The 10,171-nt window shown below is 38.3% G+C and overlaps 1 protein-coding gene across 1 annotated transcript; it reads right to left on the bottom strand.

Moving 5' to 3' along the window:
• Window positions 1–235: 235 nt before the first annotated feature.
• LOC109208027 (9-cis-epoxycarotenoid dioxygenase NCED1, chloroplastic-like) lies at window positions 236–2,530 on the bottom strand. Its single transcript, XM_019371025.1, has one exon. The coding sequence runs from the start codon at window positions 2,405–2,407 to the stop codon at window positions 572–574; it is 1,836 nt and encodes a 611-aa protein (XP_019226570.1). The 5' UTR covers window positions 2,408–2,530; the 3' UTR covers window positions 236–571.
• Between the last annotated feature and the right edge of the window lie 7,641 nt (window positions 2,531–10,171).

The raw sequence follows: 10,171 nt of genomic DNA, 5'->3' as shown, positions 1-10,171 counted from the left end.
TGAAAATAAAAAAATATTTTTATTACAATGCACAACTAGAAGTTAACGGAAACAGTAATTTATAGTAGTAATACATATAAATATTTTCACGTTTCATTTTTTCCCCCCCTTTTTCTATGCCCAGAAAAAGTAAGGTAAAACATGTGATATTAAAATGGTTGACCAACAGTCACATGTTTTGAGATATAGTTTAAAATTAAATTAATCTATAGGCCATAGAAAAAGTGAATGACAATGGAAGAAGAAAGTGGAAATAATATAGGCCACCATTGATCATATACAAGAAACAGAGAGTTACAGAAACATTGTATAGTTTCCCATAATGTATATACTCCCTCACATGCACATAAAAATGTGAAAGAATAAGCAGAAAAACCAGCTGAGCTCCAATTTCTAACTACATCCAAGCTACAAGCTGGTCTCTGAAAACCTCTCACAATTTTAAAAAAGTAAAAAAAATGAAAAAACTATATTATAGAGGAAATTCCGGGGACGTATCATCTAAACCATCCCTCTGGTAAATCTCCTCTGTAATAGTCCAAATTTACCACCACTTTTTCACCTTCCCAAATTAGGCCTGATTTGCCAAGTCTTTGGCATTTATGAACGTACCATGAAAACCATATGGCACTCTTGTTGGAAGTTTAACTGTGGCCTCTAATTTCATGGTCATTGCATTCACAATTTGTAGCTCTGATTTCCATTCTTTCTCATTGTGTACAAATGCAAGAATATAACCATCATCTTCTGCTTTGCTGTTAGGGTCTCTTGGTAAAAACAGAGGCTCCCCACCATACTTGTTATCTCCATAAATAAACTTTTCTACTTCACCAGTAAAAAGGTCTACTTTTGCAAAGCCAGAAACTTTTGGCCATGGTTCTGCAATGGCCAAATATGCAAACCTTGTTTTCCTTCCAAGTTTGTTCCTGTTCACCATTCCTGCTTCTAAATTCACCTGATCTTCTTCCTTCTGAATTATTGCTCTTCTTGTTGATTTTCCAGTTTTCAAATTTAGCCGAATTTCTGATAAAACACTCTTTAATCCCTCATCACATTCATTGAAAATCGAGTCGGGTGGTGTCATACATGAACCAATCACCACAATTTCATCAGTTTCCGGCTCTTCCCAAGCATTCCATAAATGGAAACAAAAACAATCAGGTACTTGTACCCACTTCAAACCTTCACCATCTTTTGCATATTTGTCCAATACACCAAATCTTGAAACTTTATTCTTATCGTAAACCACAGGCGACCCGCCCCGAATCATTTCAGACATCTTAAATACCACTTGCTGATCAGGAATTATGACAAACTTCTCAGTAATAGCAAAATCATGCATCATTGTTGGATCTTCAACTGGGATTTCAACATCATTGGATTTCTCCCCGTTTTTCGAAAACCTGAAATACTTAAGGTACGGTTTTTGAATCACATCGTAGCTCAAAGCAAATAACTCCCCTGAAACAGGGTCGAGTTTCGGGTGAGCTATCATTGTGGATTTCAACTGACCATCAAAATCGAATCTTCCGGCAGTTTTAAGGTCACCAGTTGGTGTCACACGTACATGGTATGGCAAATCATCCTCGGACATAGCTAACAAACGGTTGTTGAAATAAACTAAACCAGCGTTTGCAACTCCAGTTCCTTTACTGTGATCAACAAGTCCAAAGAGTCCACGTGCGTAAAAAAGCATGAGCCTAGCAATTCCAGAGTGGCCATGTAATTCACCGATGGCTTTAGGAAAAACAGGGCGACCCAAAGCTTTTTCTTGAACGAGCCTTTCAGTTTCAGTGAAACGGCAAGCGTAACTTGCGGAGCCATTCTTGAATTGGACGGCGTGAACCATACCGTCACCGTCAAAGAAATGGTGTCCGGCGGTTGGTTCGAAAAGCGGGTTAGCGCCGTTACGAACGTAAACGCCTTGAACACATTCGGGTATTTTTCCGTTGACCGGAAGGGAGTGAGAGACTGGATTTTCCGGTACCGGAGCGAAATTCCCGGAAATTTGGACACGTGGGTCGGCTGTTTTTGGTAAAGGGTGTTGGAGTTCGTGTTTTGTTAAGGCACTTTCCACGGCATCCAAAGCCATTGCTGCTGCTTTTTGGACTAAATTCCATTGAGGACTTGTTATAGAAGAAGAGTGATTTTCTTGTTTTGGATATGAAATAGTGGTTGGTTTTGAAGTGGAAGTGGAAATAGTACTAGTTTTGGGTGTTTGATAATTTGGAGATTGTTTTGGAAAATGGAGAATTGGAGGAGCTTGGAGTGAGGAATTAATAGTAGGAAGTTGTCTATTAGACTGTTTTTTAAGTAGGGAAATGGAATTTGAAGAATAAGCCAAGTCTCTTGGCATTGATATCTTGGGCTTAATCCATGTATTTGAAGCAGGAGTAGTAGAAGCCATAGCTACCTATTTTTTTATGTTTGTATTTGAGTGCTTTTGGGTGTGTTGTTTTGTGAAGGAAAATGTGAGAGTTTTGGAGAGAAAAGAGGTGGGAAATGAGAGAGTGTTTTTTGGTTAAGTTGTTGGGGAGAGAAGAGAGAGGGGGATTTGTATATATAGAGTAGGGGGAGAGTGTGGGATGGGGTCCACTTTCTAACATGTAGGAGAAGAAGACCACGTGTTGGATATGTGAAAATTGCATATTTGGACGCTTAACAAATGAAATGAGCCATTGAGGGTCCCCTACATTGTTTCTACATCATAATTACTATACTTTTCTGTACTACTAAGCTTTTCCTACTATTTTCCTTCTTTCGTAATTAATAAGAAATCAGAATGATATACGCAACACTTTTTGGAAGAAATATTAGTATATCTAATTATAATTCTATTTCTATTTGAGTCTGGAGTTATAGACGTTCAAAGGCTTTTTAAGCAGGACTTATCTATACATCTACTTATTGTTTTCTAAAAGAATATAAATAGTAAATATTTTTGGCGAACCAATATAGGATGGATGACACCTGTTATAATAGGCTGTTACACTTACTTAGCTAACACTTGTCAAGATATCACCATTCGACCATACATTTTTTTTTTTTTTACAATTTATAATAATATAGTTTGAAATATAAACTATTGATCACCGAATTTTCTTTGAGACACATACATGCTGCTCATACGTCTTTTTTATTTTATTTAGTTTTTCTGATGTATGATTTTCAGAAATTTTGTTTTAAGTTCTTTTAAATGGTAATTGGCTAACATTCAACAAAATCTTAGTGATTGTTAAGGAGTGATGGAAAACATTTAGTTTAATTTAATGGTACTAGACAACCTTCAGAGAAGGTTTAAGGGGAGAATGACAGAAATAGAATAATTTTGTGCCACTGTTGATTTTTTACCACGGTAAAAAAAGTTCAAAAAAATAGTCCGGCTAAGAGTTCTAAAGCACGCTGTTAGAATTTAAAAGTATGCTGTCAAAATAGTGAAGCATACTGCCAGAATTTTGAAGCACACTACTAAAATTAACGAAATTTAAAAAATTTGGATGGGAGCTATTTTACTAAAAGTTTTCTTAATGGGATCAAAATTTAAACGGTAATGCTTTTACTAAACGCATCTGCATCGAACATGATAAGTGTCGTATTTAGTTTACGCAAGCAGCAAGTATATCTGTATCTCTAATCCTTAATTATATGCTAGAAAAACTGCAAAAGGTACAAGTCTTTTCAAATGAGTCAAAAGTTTATGTAAAAGAGTGAAAAGAAATTTAACACCGAAAGACAAAATAAAACAAAGTAGAAGAAAGAAAGTCAAGTCAGTAATACTACTTTTTAACCAACTTTATGGTCAAATATAAACATATAAGTAGGCGTTTGGACATAAGAATTGTAAAATTCTAAAAAAATGGTGACAAGTGAAAATGGTATTTGAAATTTGGAGTTGTGTTTGGACATAAATTTCAGTTTGGGTTGTTTTTGAAGTTTTGTGAGTGATTTGAGTGAAATTTTGAAAAACAGTTTTTTGGAGTTTTTCAATTATTCGAAAATTTCCAAAATGCATCTTCAAGTGAAAATTGAAAATTTTATGAACAAACGCTGATTTCTAAAAAAGGTGAAATTGTTTTGAAAAAAAAGGAAAGAAAATTTATGTCCAAATGCAATATGAAAGGAAAGCTTGAAAATGGAAAAAGTACTAAGATAGTTACGTTTGATGTACATTTAAATTAATTAAAGATAGTTATCTTCTGTTCAAATTTTCTTTTTGAAATTTTGCAAATAATAATATTTGGTGGTGTTTATATAAAAGAACTAGACAGTTTAACTATAAAAATCAGAAATAAAGTGAAAACATAACCTATTCATATTACCATGATCAAAATTGAGAGACAAAATATATGAGTTTTGTTTCGAGTATTTATTTGGTATAAATAAATAAATATACATAGGAAAGGGTTTGATTGTTTCAAAGTTAGAGGGAGTTCTGTAAATGGGCCAAGCAAGTAACTTTCGGTTAAAGTGTCAAAAGAAAAAAAGAAGGGTGTGTTTTGGGTGCGTTAATTGGTCCATTCCACTCGGCTAAAAACCCGCGTTCGACCCAATTAACAAGGGTCACCTCCTACCCACGTGTCGGTTTTATTTCTCCACTTAACCTAAATCTATGTCACATCATTATGTCCCACACGTTTCTGTCCCATCCAATTAACCCCCATCTTCTTCTTTTTTTTTTTTTTTTTTTATATTTTTTTTTTCATTCAATTATCTTTTAGTGTTGTGGACTCTTACATTCACCCAATAACCATGTTTTAATCCATTATTAAGAGTATAAATGCATGTTACAATCTTCACCCGGTCCTTTTGATTGAAAATGCCTACATTTTACTATTAATAGAAATAAAGGCAAGAGAGATCATTTTTATTGTTAATCCTTTTATAAATGAATGATGTAAGCTTTTTTATATAAAATAAGTAGTACTTCATTTCAAGTGTTGAGGATAATTTATGTCCATGTAAATGCTTGACATCATGCAGAAGATGGATATCTTGAAAATACTTTTCACTAATATATAGTCAAGTGGCTAGTTTAGCAAGTTAATTAAGCTTTTAAGCTAGAAACTTATCAAAAGTCAATATGAGGTAAGCTCATGCGTTTCAGTAGTTGGTTTAAAGATGTGAGATATACAAACATGATTAATATGGACTGTATTTTGGACTATATTCAAGAAATCAAATATTCTCTGACAAGACGAGTAAAATCGTTGACATTTTTTACTTAAAATATCGAACGAAAAGATATTATATATTGTAAGTATTTATGCCTTTTTAGTATAATCTGCAAGATCCAAAACGAGTGAAGTTCACTACATTATTAAAGATTGCTACACACCAACAAAATAAATAAAGAGAAGAAAATGATATCTTGAGAAAAAGGTGAAATGAAAATGGATGAAGGTGCATGGTGATTAATGGCGATGGTGGTCTTAAGGTTATCTTCTTAATAGTTAATTAAGTCTCTTATCCTTCTTACATATTTAAAAATGTCACTCATTTGTCACCCTTGGTGTAGGAATTTTCTATTTCTAGTTTACACCTGAAAAATGTTCCATTAGTACATAGAGGGTTTGATAATTAATTAGAGCTGGCTATCCAATAGAATTGAGATGAATTCCATGAAGTGGTTCATAAAAATAATTAAACTAATGCTCATGAGAGGAATAGAATTGAATCTAACAGTGGGGCAAATTGCACCCACATATCTACCTTTTAATGCTCAACACATTAATAATTTAAACCTTTAACTATAGAAATAACATTTCCCCTCGTGAAACAAAATTTGCTCTTGACAAAAATCGAGTCTGAACTCTGAAATCTCTACCTAAAATGAACAATAGACAGAATATTATGATTGTATATATGATATCCTATGAAAAATAAAAAATAAAACAAAAAGTTGACGGAAAAAAGAAGAAGAGAAAGGAAACTACTAATCACTTCTCGAAGGATGTAAGTGATGGTTAGGTCCGATCCAATAATATGTAAATTGTTATTACGCTTATACGTTATCTTTGTATTAAGATTTGCCTTCTTAAACAAAAGTATTTGGGGAAAACTTTATACTATAAACAATTATTATGGTCGCAATCAATTTCTTTTTTATTATTTAATTGGATTGCAGTTGAAGATTCCTTTTCAATTGATATCCAGGCATTGGACATAGACTAAGACTTGAAGAGATCACTGTTTTACCGTTAAAAAGAGTATTTAATTGATTTTAAATAATAGGCTAACAGCCATATCTTTTTTGGGTATTTAATAAATGATTTCTTCGATTGACAGGTATTAGTCCCCTACTTGTCATGAATGACTCAAACCAACAAAAAAAGTAGGCGTATGATATAAATAAAAATATATAAAGTAGCAACCATACTGAAAGGAAAATTAATTAAACGGCTGATTTTGATAGATATGATCCTGATGACAAAATATTAAACTCTGACATTTCCAAGCTATCTACGTGTTCAATTATGATAACATTGATCTTGGTAGTAAAGATTTATTTTTTAATTAAATGGATTGAAATAGTAGCACTCCTAAGTTTGGTAATCCAAGCTAACTTTCTTCATTCGTTGTTTCTTGAAGTTATTGGACCACTTTTATTCTGAGTGTCAACAAGACACAAATATGTGCCATACCGTCACCATATTCCGTACTTAATTAAGGGATTAATTGTGACATCTACTATCATTTGTAGTGATCATGAACCTTGTATTAATTTTGCTCTCTCGCCCTTTAGGTTTTTGAAAGATGCAAATGTGGCACGGTATTAATTAACTACTTATTATTCTACGGACCGATTGTTTGACCAAAAAGTGTTCATCTTTTTGTTAAACTAATTAAATAAGAAGATTTTAGGTACCTAGCCAAAGATAATTTAACCTAGATCTAAGATAGAGGATATGAATAAGCACACAAAGCAGACATAAGATTTAACTATAATATTGGTTAAATCTCATGATATAAGAAGAGGATGATGATTCTCATAACATTTGGACAACAATGAAGAATACATAGATGAAAAGGGCCACTGAAACCCCATACATTTGATATGATGAGATTCATAGTATGCAGTGAGGATCTGAGCTTCTTGCTTCTTTCTCTTTCGTGGGAAGGGAGAGAGATGAAGATCCCTCCTCCTCTAGAAGAATGTGTCTGTCTGTCTGGATCCCCCTCTCCTTCTTCTTCTCCCTTAGTTTATATACTAAGTCTTCTCCTTTATCCAACAGTCATTGACCACAGTACTTAAATCGTTCGACTATATTACGACTCCAAGTAACTTTTCGCCGTCCCTTTCCACGCCGATTCTTGTCTTGGTCAGATTTTGACCCATACAGTTAGTCCCTCCGTCCATTGGGGTCGTCTCTAGGCGGACTGTCGATTCGAAAATTGTGAGAAATCTGAACACCTTACGCGAGCGACGAGCATCTCATGGCGAGGTAGCAACGTGACGTTTCGAGAGCTGCGTCAAACCGTCACGTCATTTCAAAATGTCATTAATACTTCTCATGCGTCATTATGGCGCATGTTTTCTATGCATTGCGTCGTTTCCCGTGCCCTTTCCGTTTTCTAAATTGCGGCGTTTGATTTTCCCTCTTAGGGCATTTATATCTCTATGAATAGGGGAGAATCTTTCATTTGAACGTTACGCTCCTTAATCGCTCGAGAGAGATTCTTGCAACTCTTCTTCTCCTTCAGTTTCTCATATTTCTGTTTCTGTTAGGAATTCTTGCGACCACTACCTTTTTTCCTTTGTCATTCCCATTTCTTTCAATCAAAAAAAAAAAATGGCTAGTGCTTCTTCCCACTCTAATAGAGTCGTTGGTGCTTCGGTTCCTGAGAATGATGTACCCCTAATAGAAGAGGAAATGGGTCCGGTGGAGGGCGAGAGTTTTCCGGCGGTGGATGAGGTGGTTCCCCATCCAGAGAAGGCGAGGACTGATTTCAACAGCCCCGCTGGCGCTGAGCTGGAACCTGTTTCCTCGGTGATAGGTGTTACGGCGCTTACGGCGTTCAAAGCCAAATGGGGGATTCCCGATCACATTGAGCTAGTTCCGCCAGGTCGGTACATAGTTCATATACACCACCCGGGCTACTGCGCGTTCTACGCGTATCTGTTTGTCATTGGATACACGATTCCCCTTCCCTCGTTGGTGGTGGACTTCTGCCGCTTCTACGAGGTGTGTCCGGCTCAACTCTCTCGGTATGTATACAAGCTCTTCCTTATGCTTAGAAAGTATGCGGAGCTAGCCGGTCAGGAAGTTTCTCTTCAACACATGCTTCATCTCTTCGCCCCTCATTTTCTTAGGGGCACGATGATTCATTTGCGCCACGAGGAACCAAGGGTTTGGTGGTAAAGATGGATGACAAGATCAACTGCCATTTTTGGGAGAATTACTTCTACGTCCGAACAGAGCACGTGGTGTCGGAATCTGCGGGGTTTCCTGAGGTGTGGAATTTCGCTTGTAAGTCCATCCTTTGTTATATTACATTTTTTCTGAACATGGTTGTTGGTCGTCTTTTTAGTGACCGTAGTGTTCTGTTTTCGCAGCCGAGAGGGTGCCTCCTCCGTAAGTTGCCAACATTCACGAGCGGGTGAGCGCGATTCTGCCCCATATGATGGGGATCCGCGAATGGGCGCCTTTTCATGAGAAGTTTGGGCGCAAACCTTCCACTGGTAAGCTGGCTTATTTCGGCCTTAGTTTCTTTATTCTTTGTCCCGTCTTTTTCTTTATCTTATCTTTGTTTGATAGAATTTATTATTGGCAGGTCGGAGAGGAACGAAGCGCGTCGGCATCCGTTCCCATCCGTTCGGAGGTTGCTCCTCGGTCGGAGACTCCGGTTCCCAACAACCCTCTCAACGGGCGAACCTTCTCGTGGCAGTGGCGAAGAGGGCCTGTCAAAAAGGCGGAGGATAGTGCTGGAAGGAGCGTCTTTGATTGAAATGCCCTCGAGGGGCGACCTCGTTTTGGAGGTGTCTGAAACCGGAGGTGGTGCCAGCCTGGGTGTGGAGGCGATGCTCGTTGCCACCGTGGAAGAGGCTGCTGCAGGGGAATAGAGTTCTGTCGGCCCATCGACGTCTCGGCCAGCCCGTACCTCATCTTCGGCTAATAAGAGGTTGAAGGTGTGGTGGTAGAGGAGTATGAATCCGATTCTGACATCGATCCTGAGTACATGAGGATGTTCGAGGAGGCTTCACCAGGGTCGATCTGAGGGCGGAAGGCCTTCTCGTGTACTCAAAATCCCGTCATATTTCAACCTGTTGGAGGACAAGGTGGATTTGGTGCCCCAGTTCAACCTTCTGTGCTCTGCCGCCAAAAGCAGATCTCTTCAAGAGATCAATGATTCTGGTTTGTCACGCAGTGTGGCTGGGATGGCCTTGAGGGTGAGTTTCCTTTTGCTATTTTCTTTGTTTTGTGCCCTTTGCTTCTACTAACTCCTCCCCTCTCTTTTTTTTTAAACTTACATGATGGATATCGAGGGTGCTCGCAGGGCTGAGATGTGGGCCGCAGTCTTTGTGAAAATGGCCGAGAAGTATCGCCGGGCAACAGGTGCCGTGAGATGCGCGAGCAGCTTATGGCGGGCACTAGTACTCAATCTGTCAAGGAGGAGTTGGAAAGAAGGGACGAGAATATGATGCGGTCTATCCGCAGATGCAGCGAGCTCGAGGAGCTGCTCAGCGCCAAAGACGAGGAGCTCAAGGTGGGCAAAAGGGTTGCAGCAGAATGTGAGGAACTTCAGGCGAATGTGTTATCTTTGCGAGCTGAGCTTGAGCAGAATGCCACTAAAGTCGCCAACCTAAGTGCTGAGTTGACAGAGAAGGTGGCTGAGCTAGAAACGAAGGTGGTCGAGTTAGAGAGAGCCGAGGTAGCTCGAGTGACGGCTTTGGCGAGGGTGGCGGTAGTGGAAGACACTATCCGCGTCCTTAGGTCTGAGCGGGAAGCTGAGAGGGCGACGATCGCATTGAGAGAAGCATGGCTCGAGGAGCGGATCGGTGAACTTGATCGGGATGCTTCGAGCCTAAGAGACCGAGTTACAACTCTCGAGACCGAGAAGGCGCAGCTGTTGGCCCAGGTCCAACCTCAAGATTCTACCACTGTCGTTGTCCCCGGCCGTTTGTACGAGCTATGCTGCCATGCTGAGGCCCAACGATATATATATATATATA

Source organism: Nicotiana attenuata, unplaced genomic scaffold, assembly GCF_001879085.1.
Source record: "Nicotiana attenuata strain UT unplaced genomic scaffold, NIATTr2, whole genome shotgun sequence".
In the NCBI taxonomy this organism is placed as follows: Eukaryota; Viridiplantae; Streptophyta; class Magnoliopsida; order Solanales; family Solanaceae; genus Nicotiana; species Nicotiana attenuata.
This window is presented reverse-complemented; position numbering and strand designations above follow the sequence as displayed.